The sequence below is a fragment of the Lepidochelys olivacea genome (genome assembly GCF_965140295.1).
Source record: "Lepidochelys olivacea isolate rLepOli2 genome assembly, chromosome: 8".
In the NCBI taxonomy this organism is placed as follows: domain Eukaryota; kingdom Metazoa; phylum Chordata; order Testudines; family Cheloniidae; genus Lepidochelys; species Lepidochelys olivacea.
In genome coordinates this window covers 88,174,279-88,196,411 of record NC_140418.1, presented here as the reverse complement: position 1 = coordinate 88,196,411, position 22,133 = coordinate 88,174,279, and the positions used below count along the sequence as shown (strand labels likewise).

The 22,133-nt window shown below is 42.9% G+C and overlaps 1 protein-coding gene across 4 annotated transcripts; it reads right to left on the bottom strand.

The window, feature by feature from the left end:
* Positions 1-316: 316 nt before the first annotated feature.
* DEPDC1 (DEP domain containing 1) lies at positions 317-21,750 on the bottom strand. Of its 4 annotated transcripts, XM_084637357.1 has the most exons (12): positions 21,592-21,750; positions 18,737-19,002; positions 17,976-18,126; positions 16,680-16,795; positions 15,927-16,057; positions 15,565-15,612; positions 10,965-11,105; positions 9,587-10,468; positions 8,684-8,856; positions 6,234-6,410; positions 5,740-5,925; positions 321-2,806 (listed from the first exon to the last, which is right to left on the bottom strand). In XM_084637357.1, the coding sequence occupies exons 1-12, from the start codon at positions 21,637-21,639 to the stop codon at positions 2,666-2,668; spliced, it is 2,460 nt and encodes an 819-aa protein (XP_084493483.1). In that variant the 5' UTR covers positions 21,640-21,750; the 3' UTR covers positions 321-2,665. The 4 variants fall into 4 exon arrangements, with proteins under 4 accessions (XP_084493485.1, XP_084493484.1, XP_084493483.1 ...); XM_084637360.1 differs by lacking the exon at positions 9,587-10,468 and having other exon boundaries at positions 323-2,806; XM_084637358.1 differs by lacking the exons at positions 15,927-16,057; positions 17,976-18,126; positions 18,737-19,002; positions 21,592-21,750 and having other exon boundaries at positions 318-2,806; positions 16,680-16,736.
* Positions 21,751-22,133: the final 383 nt, after the last annotated feature.

The window sequence follows — 22,133 nt, the reverse complement described above, 5'->3', positions numbered from 1 at the left end:
GGCTCACTCTGTAATTACCCTGTTCTGTTCATTCCCGCTGAAGCATATGGCATGGGCCACTGTCAACAAATAAGGTACTGGGAAAGATAGACCATTGGTCTGACCCAGTATGGTCATTCTTGTGTCCTTATGGACTACTACTTGAAGACTAATTATACTTTACACTTTAGTTACATTCCCTCCAAGGATTTCCAAATGCATTGAACAAGAACTAAGCCTAAATGCACTCAGCCTGGCTCGTCACTAAACTCCCCACATACCCAACCTTGACCACTGATGCAGCCACACAGTTAACAGCAATGGAGCAATGTTTTTAACCTCCATGCACTTTTACTTCCACATCATCCCATCCTGCTCTCAGCAAGTTCAGATGACACAGTAATAAAAACTCTCCCATCCCACAGATTTCCCACAAAAGACTAAAACAGACAGGTCTCAAAATGAATATTCCGTAAGTCACTCTTCCAGCATTCAAGCAACATTGTCCACAAATCTCATGATTCCTCCTTCACCATGTATGCTAATTGGTGTTGGATACAAATTCTTATCTTTCATAGGTGATATTATAATAATTCTGATGTAAGACACTATTTCACAGTATATACCTACTGATTCGGAATCTTTAAAGGTGACTTGCTTAGGGAAAGGGAAGAAGGTTTGTGCTTTACCACCTCCTATACACTGTATAAAGGCATTAACAAAAACTAAGTTTAAAACCAGCCTAAAAGAAAATCCCTTCCCTTTTTCTATCAGTTTCACTAGTTCTACCATCTCCCATAAGTCAGACAAGACCTGCATTTCTATTGTAAGAAAACAATCAGGATTTTTTTGTTTTTTGAGGGGTGGGCAAGATGACTCTCAGGCTATGCTTTTATAAATGCATAAGGAATGGCACAAATCTCCTCCCTCCTTCATCCCACCTTTTGCAGTTCACTAAGATTCTAAATCATTTAGCTGGTTGTTGTTTTACAGCTGTAATGCAGCTACTTTATGTACAAGCTGAAGCCCAATTCTACAAACACTTACAAAGAGTAATCCCCTTGTAGGGCTACTCACATGTATACAGTTCCACATGTTTGAATTTAGGGGCTGGATCTGGATTGTTAAAGGGTGAAATTAGTGGTACAACTCCCATTGACTACAATCGGCCCAGGACTCATCCAAAAAGATTATCTACAAATCCAGAGTTTAAAAACTACACACACAAAAACACGTGCTCCCTACAATCAAAGTTTAGTTTCAGTATGGCTTAACATGCATGTACAACGTGCAAAAGAGTTTAACATTATGACAAGGCTTTTGCATTAGATAGATAAATAAACTGTGATTTAACTACATTAAATCACCAGCATAACTAGCAGTGACCATTTACATCTAATTTATACCTTTAACAATACATAAAAGTGCTTAAGGAATGGACAAATAAGTGACCCATAAAACTGAATGGATAAAACAAACCCACCCCCCAACAAAAGCTCCCTGCATATGCACATGTTGTCCTGAATTTAAAAGACAAAAATCAAACCCACCCACAAAAAACCCTGGCAACAACAACAAAAATAGTACACAAATGTTAGCATAGTGTATGGAAATACCTGTGAAAAAAAACCTACTTTCAAGATGTGAAATTTATTGCACAGAGATTTAAAATCCTGCTGAAGACAAGGGATGACATCCTAGCCATCAAGTCAACAGGAAAACTCCCATTGCGTTCATTAGGGCCATAATATCACCCATGATGTTTAAGAAAGGGAACAATACAGACATTTTCCAAAAGTCTTGTAAAAGCCAGCTCAGCAGTGTTATAAATAAAACACTGAGGCCTAATATACAATACCTATATGCCAATTTGGTTCAGTGTAGGTATATATCATCCTCCCCTCTTCCTTATTTTGTTCAAGCAGTGTTTCAGGTCAGTTATCCATGTATTTGAGACCAGCTTTCCATCAAAAATTAGAAATATATATAAAACCAAGTATAATAGTTTTAACATGTATAAATATATTAAAAAGTTAAAATGATTTTAATGATTTACAAATGAGTGCAAAATGAAAAGTATATATGAGTTTGAAGTTGGATAAACAGATTAATCCATAACCTAGGGTGAATTTCTAGCCCTACTGAAGCCAGTGAGGCCCGGATGTCACCTTTTTCAATCCAAAAAGGTAATCTTTTTTTGCAAGTACACACTATACGGAGTAGCCAACCAGAGCATTTATACAGTACACAAGAAATTATTAAAAACCAAAACTACAATTTAAATAGCATCATTTTCAAAACAGATTTAACAAAAAAGTTACAACAATATGCATACTATTAGTTTCCCAGACTCTAGTAATAACACACAGACATTTTTTGGTTACTAATAACTTCATGTTTCTTTTCACATTTCTTTTTACTTCTGTGATTCAACACATACAACTCAGTATTTGTTTGCATGTGTTGGGTAACTTGTAAACATTAAATATTTATCTCATTTCAAGATTTGATAAGTGAAAAATGATCTCCAGAACAAAGATACTTTGGCACCTTTTAACATAAAAAGTGTGCATGTGCACATCTCTCTCCCCCTCCACAAAGTAAATATCAGATTTTCATAGTAAGAATCCTTCACTAGACTATGCATATACCAACCAGATAAATAAATTCAAGAGGTATAGTTGAATTAGTATCTTAGGCTACGAAACTTTGGTTTTTTCAGGCTAAGCATTGGTTGCTTAATTGTTGGTTTGTTTTCAAATAATATTGCTTCACTTTCTGTAGTTGGAAATCTGTTCTGGTAGATCAGTGGATATTCCTTCTGAAACTAAAAAAACAAAAAAGAGTAATTATAAAAAAGACTACTTAAAAGAATATAACTGAACCTGATTAGACAACTATCAGTCTGGGGAGTAAGCCTGCTAGGCAGGATGAAAAATACCTTTGCTGTGATATCCTACCAAACCCCTGGCTCCTGCCCTACAGGAAAATAACCATTTTGTACTGCATTAAACTGTAACATTATCCCATTTCTATTTAATGCATTGTTTAAAAAAGTGTATAGTACTCCCTATTTTGTATTTTTGTCAGGCCTTACTTCCCTTCAATGCTTTACTCTACATTTTCTTTTCTATAATATAGCATGGCTTAACTCTTTAGTTCCTCTCTACGGCTAATTCTCCTCTTTTCCTTCTCTTTCTGCCTCCAACAGCTGCTGGGAAAGAGGTGCTAGAATACCTACCAGGATGGCATGTTTGAACCTGTTCATGGGTTTTATCTTTCAGATCCGACTCTGATAACTTTGAAGTCTCTCTCTCTCTCTCACGAAAAAGAAGTACATTCTCTCTCTTTCCCACGCCCACTCCATGGTCTCCTGGCTACTGTGTTTGAGATGGAGGTATGTGCAAGCACTCCTCTATCCTGTACTCAGCCAATGCCAGTTACCCTCATGCAGAACTACACTCATCTCTCCATTTTAAATATTATTCTCTGCTGTTGCTCCTGACTTTGTCAAACAGCAGTGACATAGACATGAGGCTTATCAGTTTGCACCATCCACAAAGTTCTGAACATTCCAATCAGCTTTCACCCTTCTGCAGCATAGCAAAACTGGAGCCATCTATCTGCAGACAAAGGAAGACAGTCTTGCACTGGCAGACACTCTGTTCTCATTTGGAATCTTTTATGACCATAACAACAGAAATATAGTTTTTTGCATTAAAGTTTAGATTATGAAAATATTGATGGTACTAGGAAAGCTTCCCCTACTCATCCTGTTTTCCATATCTGTAGATATGGAATATCACATCAAAAATGGGTTTCTGAAACCAAGCTGCTTTCCTATTATCTCTTCAATTTTTTGGTGCAGTGGTCGGGAAGAGGGTAAGTGGTATATGAACTTATTTCAACAGACCAAAAACTTTCTGCTGATGAAGTCAGCTTTTTCAAAATGACAGCACAGTTTATAGGCTTGGGGTGGGTGGGAGAAATAATTGGACCTACTCCTAAAGGAAAGAGCATATGGATTAAAAAAAAAAAAAAAAAAACCCACAAAAAAAGCAACATGCTCCACAGGGTTATCATTTCAGGAAAGTATGTAGTGTCTGCCTCAAATCGCTGAGAGTAAGACTACTAATTCTTACATATTCTCATGGCCTCACGCAGTCTTACAAATTAATTGACTTTATATGAGAAGTTCCCAGACTGTGGTGCATGTGCTCATTGAGTTTTTGGTGTACCACTTCCAAACAATATTTGCCCCCCCATCAGTTTCAAACAAAAAGTCACTGGACGCACTGCAGAGTGCCAAAAAATGCTAGAGAAGCAATATGCACTTTTCTGGTTGCGTTCAGGTATAATGAAGGAACAACAATTCACCAACTATTCCAGCACAGTAATTTTATTTAGAAATTACAGTGTGTTGTGGCTGTGCAGATGAGCATTGTACTTTTATCTGTCTGGCTTTCTGCTAGACCTAGGCCTCAGCTTGAGCTACTGAGGCAAACTTGTGCATTTCAATATCACAACACCTGAGCATTTTTGTCCAAAAATACATATGCATACAGGGCCAGTTTAGAGCAAATGCAGTGAGCCCCAAGATCAAAGGGCTACAGCTAGAGGTCTCTCTACACTCCCTACTCTGCAGAGGCTGTAGCCTGACCCTTGCAGGGATGAAAGGCAAGGGGTACATGGGGAATTCCCTCCCGTTTCCACACAGAAATTTGGGGGTAGTCAAAAGATTTAATCTACCAATGCTGCTACTATTTATTTCATACAACCAGTTTCAATTAATTAAAAAAAAATGGAGGGCCAGCCTTTAGGTTTGTGACCAAGTTTAAGAAACATTTCAAGTCCTAAAAAATCATTATTTTTGTGGAGGCTGGAGGAGGGGGAGTGGAAGAGGGAGAAGGGGGCAACTTGAAGATTTAAAAGCAGCTTTTGTGGAGCTGTGTTTGAGTCACAAGATGTGCTTAGTAAATTCTGGGACAAGTACACTATTCACTGATCAGAGATATTTGCCAAAGGGTTTCTGCAAGAGAAAAAAAATCCTCCAGCATTAAGTCCTGCCAAAGTTGTTGAGCTTTTAGTTTGACTGCTGGGCAGCAGATTAGTAGAATTTAGAAATATCAGATAACCTGAAGCAATATGTAAGTTATTCAGAATTCTATGAGTATGTTAGAAAGTACCAGTTATTTGGTCATAAGAGGGCTTCTCATTCCGAATAGTCTGGTCTTAAAATTTTAACCAAAACTACTATTTTTATTTTTGTGCCCTTCACATCAGAGTTTTACCTAGTGAAGATCCTGGCACAAAAATGAAACAAGAAATCTGGTGCATTTAGTATATCACAAGAAATAACTAATTTCTACCGCAGAGTTGGTATTTAAAGCAGAGGGCTTTGAAAAAAAAATGATTTGTGTTTTACTCTTAAATTGTGCTTAGTTTGAAAAACATTGTTGCTAATCAACATGAATTCTTGTAGTGGAGACCAAGCTCCCCTCAAAACAGGATCAGAACTTGCCATCACAACAAGCACTCATCCAGATGGCTGTACCCAATTCTTTTTGCTATCAGACTAGAATTCATTTTTAAAGAGTTTGCTGATGTGCTAGGATCTAGTAATTAGGTAACTAATTCTCTCCTCCACCTCTATGCATGTTTTAAAACCAATTTGCATGCTGCAACTGAGTGTTCTAAAAAAAAACCCAAAACCAAAGTCCCACCAAAAAAAAAAAAAAAATAGCCCATTTCTTTTCTTACCCGTTTTAGCTTTTTCTTTTTGTCTCTCAGAGACAAGCTTTTGTCCTGGATAATGTTCTCCAAGAGTTCTGCAACTGCAGCTTGAGAGGTAGAAACTTTTTGTTCATCAAACTCCTGAGGAGTTATCCGCTTACAATATGAATAAGTTGGCAAAATAGCACTGATGTCTTCCCCTGGATGTTGGAACTGAAACAAGAATGGCAACAAAAGAGTCTACACATGCTTGAAGGATCTTGCTTGGTTGCAAAGTTATTGCCTCATTGGCATTCAGTTACATTGTAAATTAAATGCAAGTTTTAATAAGTTAAATTGCTAAAAAAAGTGAAAAACCTATCTATAATTGTAAAGCTAGTTGCATGAAAGTTTGTACATCAAAACTATATTCCATTCCCTTTTTTTTTTTTATTTTGTAAACTAACAGTAGTAGTTTAATACCCTACAATTCATAAACAGCGATTAGCAAAGGGGTTTCAACTTTTTGTCACAGGACCCACCTGAGCGTTCTTTAGAGATTCTATATGATCTTGCACTGCAACCTGTAGGTAAGCTGGAACTTGAAAAATGTCCTGCTGATGATCCATTAGAAATGAAACTAATCTTGTGGCAAGTAGCTCATCAAGGTCCACTTCTTCCGCACAGCATAACACACATCGAGAAAAAGTCTGTATCATCTACAAGTATTTAACAGGTTGTTAGTATGTACAACTATAGCATTTGGATTCTTTTCTCTCTCCCTGCAGCTCCGTACTGCACTCCCTGCTACAGATTTGCATCAAAAGTACCTCACCTTCCTGCACTATTGACATACATTGATAGAGCAAGGAGGAAATCTGCCATTTCCCCCCATTTGAAACATAGTGATTTTTGTATAAAATTAGAATTATGCTCTGTTCTTATGATTAACCAGAGCTTAGTTTTTAGTTTCCAATTTAAAAAAAATTTAACCAGGAAGAAGAGTCCAAGAAAACTGCATCACAGTCACATTCTCCACTATGTAGGAAAAGCCACACATCTTGAAATAGCTATCTGGGTTACTTTTCCCCATGGAAACTTCTCCCGGTTTTGCACAGTAACAGCAGAAGAGGAGACTCAGAGGGAGTTAATGCTTGCAGAATCTAGAGCAGTGGTTCTCAACCCCTGGCCCAATCAACACAGCTGTGGCCCATGTAACATCCCCAGGGCCACACAGATAGTATATATATTGTGTGGATGCGGCCCACATAATATATAGAGAGCTGCATATGTGGCCCACAATGCTTATCAGGTTGAGAACCACTGATCTAGAAGCTAACATGCCACAGAGTTGATATTTCTATTCCTCACCTGCCCACTAGGTTCTTCCAAATTTAGCTCCCCTCTGCTTAAGGTAGCAGAGGGAAGCCAACAGCTCTAAATGAATAATGAACTAGTATTTATTTGGCACATTTCACCCAAATGTATTAGTGGATCCCAAGTGCTTTACAAAATGCAATAGGAATAGGTTTGTCTATGAAACAGTCATTTTTGGGGTGAAACAAGGCAGTTTCTGAACATTTTGCAGCAATACAGCAATAGTTTAGGTAAGAAGTGAACAATATTCAGTTGAAGTTAGGGGAAGTGCTCTCCTTAAAAAAAAAAAAGCCAATCAAAAACTCAACACATAATTTGCACTTATACACGGTCTTCCATTTGCAGATCTCAAATCACTTTATTAATAATATTTATGAACTCCCCAGAATAATTACAGACTGTGTTGTGGCAGGATCTAGAGGCCCCAATCACTGATAAAGGCCCCACTGTAGTAAGGGCTGTATACACTGATTTGGGAATACAACTCAGATCTGCCTAGCTTCTAGCTCCATACTTCAATCAAAACTATACTAATTTCTTCACCATCCTTCCAGTTTATGTACGAAAACTTTAATAGTCTAGGGCTCACTGGCTAACACCCTTGTCTCTTGCACAAAAAAGAAGCATTATGAGATTTCAAGATGGCATAAATGGTCAGAACCTCTGTTACATCACTTGCAATAACTGACAAGTAGTTACTCATTTCTTGTTTCCCATTTTTAATTAACATTCTTGAATCAGGATTTGTTTAATGTGTTTTAAAATAACTGTAGGTACTAAGGTAAGAGAACCTACAGGTTTGATGTCATTCTAACAACTGTAAATACCTCTATTCTTTCCACTGCAAGCTTAAACTCAGTCCTTACAGCTATTCTTTAAGCCTTTCCACAGACTCACTTCTGTTTCCTTTCTGACATCGGACCTACTAGAGTTCAAAATGTAAACCCTACAGTTAGGTCCATTCTTTAATTTTAAGATCTAGTGGCATCGGTGTACAATAGCTAGAGTCCTGACACAATATTTATATAATAAAAAGGCTATGCTAACACTCAGCTATGGAAATTCACTCCATACTGGACAAAACAAAAATAAACTACCTCAAGTAGACACTCAGCAAGAGTTTTAGCCAAAAACTATTTTTCAAAACGTAGCCATTAGACCTTTTAAGATACAGGAAAGCAAAATAAGTTTTGTGTTCATATCAGTTAAAACAGAGAGTCAGTTAAAAAATACTTACAAGGTTTTGTAGGAATTTAATTCATAATATCAATTTAGTTATTGACAGTGAGGTGTAGAAGGAACGGGACAACACTGAAGCAAAAAGGATACTGAATCTTTTCTGTTCTTTTAGAAAGTTAATAAAGGCTGTTCAAATAAAGCGTTTTCCCAAAAACCTATTTTGAATATGTTCAGATGGAGTTAAACAAGAGAGTTCACTTTGATACAGATTTTCACAAGTATACCGGGGTGACATATCTGTGTTACATACTAGATGTAGTGAGACAAAGACTAAGTTCCTCCTTTAACATTGAATATTCTTGCTTTTCTCAGATTTAAGCATTATTTTTATGCTATTGAATAAAGCTATCCATACTCTTAGAAGAAGATGTCTTACCAGAGACCTTGTGCCCATTGCATCATGAAGTCGAGGCATATCAACATTTTGGCTGATTCGAGAGATCATACGCATTAGGAGTTGAAGCTTTCTACGATTTGGTGGAGGAAGCAACAAACAGCATATCTGTAGTGCTTCAATGGCAACCCTTTCTAAATGAGGCCGGAGAAGATCTAGAAGTTAATAATTATAAAAACAGGTGTAATTAAGTTTTGAAACAATATGAAGGATAGTGGTACATCAATATCAGCAATTTCATTTTATTCAGTTAAGACAGCAGCCACTTTTTATGTTAGAGAAGACTGTGCTTTAAAGGGATCAAAGTTATTTCAACATTTTTTGCATGGTCTTCACCCCCAATTTATCTCATTTTGTTCTGACACATTATTGGCTCAGGTCAAGACCAGATAAGGAATATAACTGAAGCTATTTCTGCACATCAGTGTCGAGTATTTTCTGTTATTATATTATATATTGGTTAGCCAATTTCCAGGCTTCTAAAGACTCCTATAAACTTCATTCAGCATCCAGTTTCAACAACTGTGAAGAGACATCACTTAGAAACAGGGAAGTCTATGCTGATTCCTTTCAGATGTTTGTATCACAAGGAATAGTACTTACTTTGAACAAAGAGCAAAATATGGTGAACTGCTTAGACATCACTATTTGGAGAAGAGAGGATACTACCCAAGAGCATGTATTATGGAAGATAACAAAAGCTTGTATTTAATATAATTAGTTAAGTTACTTAACTTCATAGCCATTAGAATATTCTTTAAACAAACCATGAAAAACAGATTTTGCTATTTAAAAATCCAACAATGGAGCTAAAGAAAGTAGGAAAGCAGAGACAGTTAGTCAACACAGTAAGCCAATACCACATGCTTTGAAGAGCAATCTTACTTTGCGTGCCAGTCAACATAAAGGAAGCTGGAATGAAAGAGTTTTCTGAAAGTTCTACTGCACTTTTGCAGAGTCGTTTATTGACTGCGATATCAGAATCCTTAGGCTCATTTTCTACTATAGTAATCACACTGGTAGTACTTGATTTCCTTTGTCCAAGATGAACTATTGGATATGGTTTTACTGTGATTTCAGCAACAGGTGTATTGATGCCACTGCAATTTCTGGACTTACTGCTTCCAAGTAAACTCTGAGACCTGCAGAGTTGCTTAGATTTGTGATTCCCATTACATAGCTCTTGATCGTGAACTGTTGACGCAGACACTCTCCTGGAACCACACGGTTGTTTCTGCCCAGTGCTATTTGATCCAATATTCAACAGCGATTCTGCTTTGTACCCAGAGTGTAGTAGTGGGTTTTCCTTATTTTTGCCTGACTTTATGTTAATGTCAGATTGATAGAGGGAGTTTGATCCCACTTCACTACAAAAACTTGAGGTAGTAGCTGCAATTCGTTCCAAAGAATAGCACCTTGCCCTAAGTTTGAGAGGCTGGGCCTGTTCATTCTTTAAACCTGACAGATTTTGACAGCTTTCTCCTCTTAAGTCATGAACACTGACTTGTTTACACGCAAAGTTATAGTGCTGTAATTTTTTAGCACATCCTTTTTGAAGAGTATGTTCATTTTGGGAAATATTTCCAGAAGGCTCAGATTCTTCCTCTTGTTTTTCAGTCTCTTTTCGAAGTAAACTTAGTAGAAGACATTCAGTTGACTTGAAAGAGTTCAAGTGCAGAGTTTTTGAAGGCTGTGGGTCACACGCCTCATCTTGGATACAGTATTTTCCACTGGGTCTATATGGAATTGTGATGTAGCCACACACAACTATCAGAAAATGAAATACAAGTTAAGATGCAAGCGGTGTGAAAGTGAACAAGATAAGAATGAACTGAAGTAGCTAAGTAAAACAGAACAGTTAACAAATATAAGACATTAATATAGTCCACATGGTTAGTTGTTTAATGCTTTTTTTTAACTACAAGACATGCAACAAACAGCCCATACATGCAGGATTAAGGACAATAAAACTTTACATTTAGCTTTTAGAAACAAGACAAGGATTAGTTTACACTATTTGAGACTGTGGTTATTATACTTTGACAGTATCAGACCAGATAATTTATATGGATTTATTGTCACAAGAATGTAATTCTATTTTCACTCATGTAGAGCTACTACTGCACTGGTGGCCTCCCACAAATTCATACTGCCATACAGATTGGGGGCCAAATTCTGCACACAGTTACATATATGTAACCCACTAGACTCAAATTTGTACTTAACACTTAACAAAATACATTATTTCTCAAGTCATACATACCAAGAATGTTCACAAACAGTTCATAGTATTCAAAAGTAAGCAATGGTTCAGGTAGATTGAGAAAGTAATCAGCAACTGTTCTGAACACATCCCGTTCAAAACCAACGTAAGTTGGTTGGCTCATGTCATTACTTCTAGGCCCTAAAAAGAAGGCGAGGAAAGAAGGCTCATGACAGTACTATTCTCATAATCACATATTTAAAATAAATAAATAAATAAAAACACCACACAACAAAAAACTTCTGCAACATTAGCAGAAAGAATGGTAGGAACGGCCTAGTATTTCTCAAGGAGTGTCATGTCAGCCATCTACTTATACAAACATTGGACCAATAGTTCAGCCTTGTGTAACTAGTACGCAGAAACAGAATAAAACTGTTTATATAGCAACAGATGAGCAAGAAGCTGTCGCTCAACTTTAGAAGATAGATACTTCAATATTAATAAATTAGAGGAAGTCCCTTATTTGACTACTTCAACCCATTCTGCTTCTCACCCACTCCTAAAAAAGGAGTCAAAAGAAGCAATTAATCTTAGTTTTTCTGTTAAAATTACTACAACAGCCCCACCCTCAAATCAAACAGATTACATAGAGATAAGCAATAAAACAAAAAGTTACAGGCACCTAGGAGTTTATTTTCAGATACTCTGAATAGATTTAAGATTTTTTCCATATTCAAGACGCTTAGGGCTCAATTCACTAATAAAGCTGCTGAAGTTTCGTTTCTTTTTTCCATCTGGGAGATAGGTGTGCTTTTTTATTTTAAGTGAGCACACACTACTGAAAGCTTACATAACTGGTGCAATAACAGCAAACTTTGTTCACCTGTATCCCCCCTAGATGATCACAACTGCTCACTTTAGGTTTGCTCTTCACCCACTACAGCATCTTCAAAAGTGTGCAATGAACCATATAATTAACCAATTTATGGGCACGGGTGAAAACAAGGAGAGAATAAACTGAACCAGAGTTTCCCTGCAGATGGGTCTCCACCATACTCCCACAGAAAGATGGGCTAGGATGAAGCAAAGCAACAGCCTCTGCCCTGTCCCCATTTTCCTTTAGTTTTCTTCACAAATGGACTCTGGCTTTTTAGGGGCTGTGCATGAAATGGGGGAATGTCACTTTCTGTGAATCACCCAGTGCAAACTTAACTCCAGGCTCTATTAGCTGCATATGAGCCCCTTCTGCAGCTGCTACCGAACAGTTAGAGACACATATATGCATGCAATGACACAGCCATCATAGCTTCTTATTGAGCTTTGCTGGAGGTTGTGGGGAGAGAGGCCGTAAAAAAGCCACACAGTGGCACAGGCACCAATGCAGATACAGTAACTCCTCACTTAACGTTGTAGTTATGTTCCTGAAAAATGTGAATTTAAGTGCAACAATGTTAAGCGAATCCAATTTCTCCATAAGAATTAATGTAAAGGGGGGGGGGGGTTAGGTTCCAGACAAATTTTATTTTGTCAGACAAAAGGCATTATATACATTTTAAACAATTTTAAACAAGCAATTTAATACTACAGTCATCATTGCTGAGTATGAAGCTTGGTTGAGGTGGTGGAGTCAGAGATTGGAAGAGGGTGGATTGTCCGGCTGCTCCTCTTTCTGAACTTACTGAACTAAAAAAAACACATCGAGAGATTGTTGTTTTGCTTTCCTTCCCCCCCCGGTAAATTTCTTTATAGCAAGTCATTAGATGACCAACTTCCCTAATCACTTTGGAGCAGCATTCCCTGTCAGGATTGTCATCACTCAACCCTCAGCCCGCCCACTCCACCCCTGCCCCCAAGCCCCCCCCTTCCCTCAAGCCCCCTCCCCCTTTACTTTGCACGCTGTGTCCTCACTCCTCCCCCCTCCCTTCTGAATGTGGCAAGCCATCTGATTGCCGCAGGCAGGAGAGGGACGGGGGAGGCGCGTCGAGTCTTCCCCCATCCCCCCTGCCTGGGGCAATCAGCTGGCTTGCGGTGTTTAGGAGGAAGGAGGGAGGAATGCGGACTCGGCGCGCAGGCTCCCCCTCCCTCCCCACCCTACCTCCTGCCCAGGGCAATCAGCTGTGTTCAGGAGGCAGGGGAAGCCTGCGCACCGAGTCCTTACTCCTCCCCCCCTCCCTCCTAAACCCCACAAGCCAGCTGACTGCCACGGGCAGGAGGCAGGGGGAGGAGGGGGAAGGGACCGATCCATGAGGTCTGCCGGCGGGTGGATGGCGCTGTTGGGGGAGTGGGGGTCCGCTTAGGGCGGCTCCCAGCTGTGGAGAAAGCAGGTAGCCAAACAACATAACAGTCGAGCATCGCACAACTTTAAATGAGCATGTTCCCTAATTGATCAGCAACATAACAATGAAACAACATTAACCGGGACAACTTTAAGTGAGGAGTTACTGTACAGTACATGTGAAATGGTGAGTTGGAAGACATGACATTTCTAAATTTTGCATGCCCCAAACTGCTTCTTTGAGGAGAACTGCTCTGCAGGAAACTCGATGAGGTCAAACTCATGTTTTCCCTACCTCTCCAAACTCTCTCCAAAAAAAAAAAAAAAAAAAAGTTACACATCAGATTCTGTACAACTGATGAAGAATTCAATTGGATACAAGACTTTCAACATAGTCATACATATTTGTTCAACAGCATTTATAAACTGTGTGTTTTTTTTGTTTTTTACAGTAACTCCTCACTTAACGTCCTCCCGCTTAACGTTGTTTCTAAGTTATGTCGCTGCTCCATTAGTGAACATGCTCGTTTAAAGTTGTGCAATGCTCCCATATAATGTCATTTGGCTGCCTGCTCTGTCCACTGTTTGTAGGATTCTGTGGATGAGCAGCGACTGTGGATGAGCAGCAGCAAGGGAGCATTGCACAAGTTCCTCTTCTCCGCCTCCTCTCCCTCCCTCTCAGCGTCTCCCTAGCTGCCAAACAGCTGTTTGGCGGCAGGCAAGAGCTGGGAGGAAGAGGGAAGAGTGGGGATGCGGCGTGCTCCGGGGAGGAGGTGGAGAGGGGCTGGGAATAGGCGGGCCTGGAGCATCCCCTGGCAAAGTCGGCGCCTGTTCTTCTGGGGGAAAGCTGCTGCTGATGCTGCGCAAGGCGCTTCCTAGCATCCTTTCCTACCTCATTGTCTGTAGCGGGCTGTGCCTGTGTGGGGTAAGCCAGGAGCACCTCTCAACCACAGTACAGTACAGTATATAATGCCTTTTGTCTGCCCCAAAAAATTTCCTTGGAACCTAACCACTCGCATTTACATTAAATCTTATGGGAAAACTGGATTCGTTTAACATAGTTTCACTTAAAGTTGCATTTTTCAGGAACATAACTACACTGTTAAGTGAGGAGTTACTGTAAATGAAAGACTGACATCCCAAAATCCCAAGTGAAGTCATTTCTATTAGCCCACTTCACATGTGTAATTTTTTTTTTTAAAGTTTATAAACTTTGCTAATTTTTATATTATTTTTAAAAAGGCTATTTTAGTCCAGGGCAAAGCCAAGAACCTGAAAAAATGCAGTGTAGGATCATTACATAGATAGAAGTGACACCCATTCATTTCTCAAGAGAATTTGCTTAATTTTGCTATACTGATTCTACAATGTAGGAACATATACCTATGTCTTGAAAATATTCCACTTCTTCATTTCATTCCCTCTTTTCTATATAAAAACTAGAGTGGAGAGGACTGTGCTGCAAGTTTGTCACACCTTCAGTTATGGATAGTGGCTAATAAAGATAGTTCTTTAGAGTGGAAACTATGGAATATTTTACATCAAGAATGCCAAAAATCTTGAGCACTGTTGATGCCTATTCAGAAAAAATAAAAATAATCACATTATGGGCTGGGCTAGGCCAAACTAGCAAACTCTTCAAGGTTTGGCTCAGAGTTTTTTCTGAATTATTTCACAGCCTGGGAGAAGCAAGCAATTCTGTGCAAGAAGCAGGTAGTTTAGTCCCTGGAATACCACATCTGAGAAGGAACCACAGAGGCACTGTGCCTGAAGACTCAAGTTTCATCTCTGCCCAGCTCCTGCCAGCATAGCTTCTTCCAGTGACTCAGCAGTCTGTAGCTACCACTTGGACCCCTCCTTATAGTGAGAAGAGATAGTGAGGTCCTCCAGCATAGCAGGGCTCCATATAACATTAATTGAGTTCTAAGTTGTATGTTCCTGCAGATTCCCTAATTGGTTGGGGAATGTTGCCGTCTTCCTCTCACTTCAGTTAAAATCCCCAGCTGACCATCCCCTTCTGAAAGGGCAGGGAGAGATTCATGCATGGATCCACAGAGTGCAACCTGGTACTAGGATATTTAGGTAGTCTACTCAATGATTAGGAGTAGTACATTGGTCTATAGGATCTCTTTTCTCTTTAATGCACACGTAACTTCATTATCTTTACCTCTTCTTCCTTATAGGTCACCTCTGTACACAATTGTTTTATGCAGCCTACTGTTATATCTTCTGAATACATCAGGTTGTTAGATATAGTTGAACTTGCATCCAGTGTAGAAGAGCTTAGTACCTCTCACGTATAAGCAAACATTTTGGAATTTCCACTCCTCAAAATAAGCTTCTTCACATCTGAAATTTAAAGACTACTTTTGTATAACTTACAGTATGCAAGGCACTTCATAGCTGACAATACCCAATGAGGGAGGTCTTCTGCAAAAAAAAATTTAAGAAAATTGTTCAGCAACTGCCACTATATACTATATACTCTAGCCACCTGATGTTAAACTTTAAATACAGGAAGATCATATATAGAATTTAATTAGTTTTAAAAGAATACATAGAATCACTATACTTATTACATTCTCACCTGCCCTACTTTTTAATTTTGAAAGAAAAGTAGACTACAGAAGTTATCACCCTAAGCAAATCTGTTTTAAGTACTACTATAGTTAATTACTGTCATCCACCACTTGACAATAACTAAATACTGGCACTTGAAGCAAATGTCAAAACCAAAACCAAACCTGATTTGTTTTGCAGAACAACAACACCATGTTTACTTGTGTTAGTCATGTTGTACATGACATATTGAGGAATTACTTGCGCTGAGTGCAAGACTTCTTCCAAAGATGGTAGACCTAAAATGGTTTGCAAGCTGTAGGGTGGAAGAGAACAAATGTTGTTTCAGAAGTCTTGATAGCACGTGAACGCAAGCTAATTACTTTAGGACCTCTTCAACAAGCAATAAAACCTCAAAATTTAACTTATTAAACTCTAAGTTCTTAGTCCAAGACCAAAGCTTCCAAGTGTCAGAGATAAGTTTTTATGCCACAGACTAAAGGTCTGTCTGAACCAATAGGAAGAGCCAACAACAAGAAGCAGGCCATAAATTCAGTGTTTGAGGAAGTGTGCCAGATACACACCACAAAGGAAAGGAGGAAGAGAAAATCAGCTACTCAACGTGCAATTCTCACTCCTTATAATATTTACTTTAGCAACTTTCCTAAATATAATACTGTGGTCCTTGATAATATATTAGAAAGTACATGGGTTACTTGTGTAACTTAGCAGAACTACTCCTTCTGCAGGATTAAAAAGTTTTCTGAAAAATTTAAACACTTGTTTAGATCATTGATTATTGACACAGCATATAGTCATGGATGTACCTTCTGCTCTGATGGTATGTTGAAGCTAAAATGGCCTAATCCATATGTACTGGCAGGAAAAGATATATACACACGCCCTCCCCAACCATTTCCAGTTTGTTATTGACTTACTGTATCAAAATTATGTTTCGCCAAATTTCTTCTATATCCTCTTGACTTATTTTCTTCCTGTGTAAGTTTTCCTTGTCCTCTTCCATTATTTCACTTTTTGTGTTTTCTATGTTCTCCTACAAATAAGCAATCATGCATGTTATATTTTGTTGACTCTCTGAAGTAGCTCAAAAGCCAAACTCAAAATTCCAGTAAAATGTTATTTAAAAACAAAAACCTACTCACATACACTTGTAAAAAGGCTCTATTCTAAATTAAAGAACACATTCATTTTCTTTTTTATAATTTAAGATCTCTTAACACTAAATGGGTCTTCTCCCATCTTAAAACAGAAGGCTAAAGCTCTTTTCCATCCACAGAAATGTTTGCCGTCCACTGCAGAAAAAAAACCCCAACCATACTTCCATAATTTTGAAATTTAAAGGCAAAAAGTAACAAAATGCAGAATGAAATGTGAGACCAAGGCCCTAAATACTGAATGCATGCATAAGTGCTTGCAGGACTGAGACTGGGGCCTAAATTCAGAAAGTCAGAAACACAAAAAAAATTAGCAAAAGTATAAAACAAATAATGACCGGTCAGCTTTATTCAAGGTTGTAGAGTTAAGCAATTTAACAGCTAAGTAATGTACCCTGATTTAGTGTTCCTAAAATGTATAGTTTCTAAGATTCCTCATAAATTCTTAATCATCTGACAAAAAAGAATAAAATATTTAAATATATAAAACATATTCGGGGGGGAATGAGGAAGAGCATTAAGTGATCTTTTTTAGTTCTGTTATTATGTGAGTAAATGAGGGGGAAAAAAAAAAAAGAATAAGCCAATACCAGTCTATTGTTAATCTAAAGTTGTGGGTAAGAGAAGAGGTTGGATATATCGATTTCAGTTTCTACTGTACAGTGTAGTTCAATCTACTACATACAATTCAAAGCCAGAAATATTTAATTTCACTATTTCCAATTTGTCAGATTTCAGCAAGTCCACGTAAAAGTTTACAATTAAAATGGTTTTCATACAAACAGTATTTTGAACATCTACCGTTCATGTTGCATTCCAAGCTTTAAGCAGCCACATACAGCATAAAGGCTTTTTGTTACCAGGGCTGCTGTGTCTTTCTGTCGCATTCTCATACTGTTGTACTTCACTGAGAGTAGTCCAGAGGAAACTGCTAGTTTATTTTTTCAGCTGGAGATGAAGATTCTACAGAAGTAGATGATACAGCCACTAAAGGATAATTATATGTGTTTTCCTAATGCTGAAAAGAACACATGAACGATAAGAAGCACAAGTTATTACCAGAGTATCAAGTAATTCATATTTTTTAGGAGTCCTTCTGGAGAAATGTGGTAGTTTAAAGAGCCTTTCTTCCTCTTTTGGAATATTTTCTGTGTCCTCTTTCAACAGGGACCTTCTTGGCAAAGTTTTAACTGGAGAGGTTGAAGGGAATCTATAATTAACAAGAGAAATGTAAATACATTCGGAACATATTAAAAAATAACTTAGTTTCATCAAAAAATTTAGTGCCCAGTGATGATTCCAATAAGACTCTTTAGAGGCTTAAGATAAAAAGAAGAAAACACAGAACACCTCTACAACATATACCTAATTTAAATTAGGCAAAATTCCAAATTAGCTTTGGACTATCATTCCCTTCTCTCAAATTCATTGGAGGTCAGTAGGGGGAAGTTCAACTTTCAAGTTAAGTCCTTGGAGAAGATTCTGCTCCAATTATACCTTCTGTACGCTGTAGAAGGCACTGGCGTGGGAGGGAGACAGCACAATGTAGGAATGCTTATGCATGCTATCCACCTTGCAAGCTCTGGGGCCAGGGTGGGGTTCAGGAAAGGCCCCTTGCACTTAGTGCTACAGAAATGCTGGGCTGCAGCCCATAACAGCATTATTAATGAAGGAGTAGAGGAAAAGCAGACTTCTTGGTGAATCAGTATTGCTTTTGATTGAAAATTACTTTCCCCACAGTAAAGTAACTGCTGATCCCGTTACAGAGTACTCTTGGTTAGTTTTCACAGCTTAGCAATTTGCGTACACCCGTACAGCACCTGAATAGGTTGTTGTTGTCATCTAGATTTTCTGATCCCCATCTTCCTTTTATGTCCTCAATTACATGATTCTTGAGAAACTTTCTTAGTAATTGAACAGTTTGTTGCCTAGTAACTTCTGGACCAAAATTCCTGTTGCTCCTAAGCAGTTCCTGGAGCCAGTCCACGGCTTCCACGGCACTAAAACAATTACCGTATTTTCTGAAACGTTGCCTGTGCTTCCGCAGTGGCATCCCTGCTCGAAAGTATTTAGTAACTTCATTCCACTGCAAGGGAGAGGGAACGGGGAGGGGGGGGGGGAGAAGACAAGATGAAAGCAAAAAGTCGAGCGCATTTAGATCACGGGTCCCCATTCCTTCCAGCCAGGCCCCCAGCCCTCATTGCTCCTTGCTGCCTTTCCCCCGTCCCCTCAGGGGCTCCAGTCCCCCCAGCACCCCCCCGACCCCCATCGTGCCTTGCTGCCTTTGCCCCGTCCCCTCAGGGGCTCCAGTCCCCCCAGCAACCACCCGACCCCCATCACCCCTTGCTGCCTTTCCCCCTCCCCTCAGGGGCTCCAGTCCCCCCAGCAGCCCCCCGACCCCCATCGCCCCTTGCTGCCTTTGCCCCGTCACCCGTCCCCTCAGGGGCTCCAGTCCCCCCAGCAACCCCCCGACCCCCATCGCCCCTTGCTGCCTTTGCCCCGTCACCCGTCCCCTCAGGGGCTCCAGTCCCCCCAGCAGTCCCCCGACCCCCATCGCCCCTTGCTGCCTTTGCCCCGACACCCGTCCCCTCAGGGGCTCCAGTCCCCCCAGCAGCCCCTCGACTCCCATCGCCCCTTGCTGCCTTTGCCCCGACACCCATCCCCTCAGGGGCTCCAGTCCCCCCAGCAGCCCCTCAACCCCCATCGCCCCTTGCTGCCTTTGCCCCGTCCCCTCAGGGGCTCCAGTCCCCCCAGCAACCCCCCGACCCCAATCGCCCCTTGCTGCCTTTGCCCCGTCCCCTCAGGGGCTCCAGTCCCCCCAGCAGCCCCTCGACCCCCATCGCCCCTTGCTGCCTTTGCCCCGTCCCCTCAGGGGCTCCAGTCCCCCCAGCAGCCCCCCGACCCCCATCATCCCTTGCTGCCTTTGCCCCGTCCCCTCAGGGGCTCCAGTCCCCCCAGCAGCCCCCCAACCCCCATCGCCCCTTGCTGCCTTTGCCCCGTCACCCGTCCCCTCAGGGGCTCCAGTCCCCCCAGCAGCCCCTCGACCCCCATCGCCCCTTGCTGCCTTTGCCCCGCCACCCGTCCCCTCAGGGCCTCCAGTCCCCCCAACAACCTCCCGACCCCCATCGCCCCTTGCTGCCTTTGCCCCGTCACCTCAGGGGCTCCAGTCCCCCCAGCAGCCCCTCGACTCCCATCGCCCCTTGCTGCCTTTGCCCCGCCACCCGTCCCCTCAGGGCCTCCAGTCCCCCCAACAACCTCCCGACCCCCATCGCCCCTTGCTGCCTTTGCCCCGTCCCCTCAGGGGCTCCAGTCCCCCCAGCAGCCTCCCGACCCCCATCGCCCCTTGCTGCCTTTGCCCCGCCACCCGTCCCCTCAGGGCCTCCAGTCCCCCCAACAACCTCCCGACCCCCATCGCCCCTTGCTGCCTTTGCCCCGTCACCTCAGGGGCTCCAGTCCCCCCAGCAGCCCCTCGACTCCCATCGCCCCTTGCTGCCTTTGCCCCGTCACCCGTCCCCTCAGGGGCTCCAGTCCCCCCAACAACCTCCCGACCCCCATCGCCCCTTGCTGCCTTTGCCCCGTCACCCGTCCCCTCAGGGGCTCCAGTCCCCCCAGCAGCCCCTCGACCCCCATCGCCCCTTGCTGCCTTTGCCCCGTCCCCTCAGGGGCTCCAGTCCCCCCAGCAGCCCCTCGACCCCCATCGCCCCTTGCTGCCTTTGCCCCGTCACCCGTCCCCTCAGGGGCTCCAGTCCCCCCAGCAGCCCCTCGACCCCCATCGCCCCTTGCTGCCTTTGCCCCGTCCCCTCAGGGGCTCCAGTCCCCCCAGCAGCCCCTCGACCCCCATCGCCCCTTGCTGCCTTTGCCCCGTCCCCTCAGGGGCTCCAGTCCCCCCAGCAGCCCCTCGACCCCCATCGCCCCTTGCTGCCTTTGCCCCGTCCCCTCAGGGGCTCCAGTCTCCCCAGCAGCCCCCCGACCCCCATCGCCCCTTGCTGCCTTTGCCCCGTCCCCTCAGGGGCTCCAGTCCCCCCAGCAGCCCCCCGACCCCCATCGCCCCTTGCTGCCTTTGCCCCGTCCCCTCAGGGGCTCCAGTCCCCCCAGCAGCCCCTCGACCCCCATCGCCCCTTGCTGCCTTTGCCCCGTCCCCTCAGGGGCTCCAGTCTCCCCAGCAGCCCCCCGACCCCCATCACCCCTTGCTGCCTTTGCCCCGTCCCCTCAGGGGCTCCAGTCCCCCCAGCAGCCCCCCGACCCCCATCGCCCCTTGCTGCCTTTGCCCCGTCCCCTCAGGGGCTCCAGTCCCCCCAGCAGCCCCCGGCCCCCATCGCCCCTTGCTGCCTTTGCCCCGTCACCCATCCCCTCAGGGGCTCCAGTGCCCCCAACAACCCTCCGACCCCCATCGCCCCTTGCTGCCTTTGCCCCATCCCCTCAGGGGCTCCAGTCCCCCCAGCAACCCCCCGACCCCCATCACCCCTTGCTGCCTTTCCCCCTCCCCTCAGGGGCTCCAGTCCCCCCAGCAGCCCCCCGACCCCCATCGCCCCTTGCTGCCTTTGCCCCGTCACCCGTCCCCTCAGGGGCTCCAGTCCCCCTCCCCACCAGGAAGCGCTTTGAACCTCACACTCCGGCACCCCACAGACTCTCCCCCCGCCCCGCGTGCTGACCCGCCGCCCCCATCCCCTCTAACCAGCTTTGTGGCGCGGTAGGGCCCCGCTGTCACCAGCCGGCTCTCCATCTTGCTAGCCGCGGTCCCGAACGCAGGCCGGAGATGGCGGGTGCTGGGGGAGGGGAGCGACCACCCAGCACGATGCCACTTGCTAACCGTCGTGGTCTAACTGTTTGAATTGACGGCCCGAGCGCTCCGGGGCCGCTGATTGGAGGAGCCCGGCGGCCACATGACAGAGAGCGCGATCAGGTGACTTAGCAGGAAGCAGCCCCGGGCACTCGGGAGAGGTGGGTGTGCGCGCCCTGCGCATGTTGGGGTGAGCCAACAGGTGGGTGGGGCTGGGCATTCCTGAGCTCCAGCCCTATCGCAGCGTCAGCGGCCCCTGTGCCCAAAGCTTCTCCCACAGGCTCCTGAGCTCCGGTCAGGCAGCGGCCGCAGTGGTGCATTGAATGGGGGGGAAGGGCTCACCCTCACCCTCACCGTTACCGTTTGTAACACCGTGGCCATGTGTCTCACTAACTAGCAGCGCGTCACGACTCACGGGGCAGCTCTAGAAACCACAT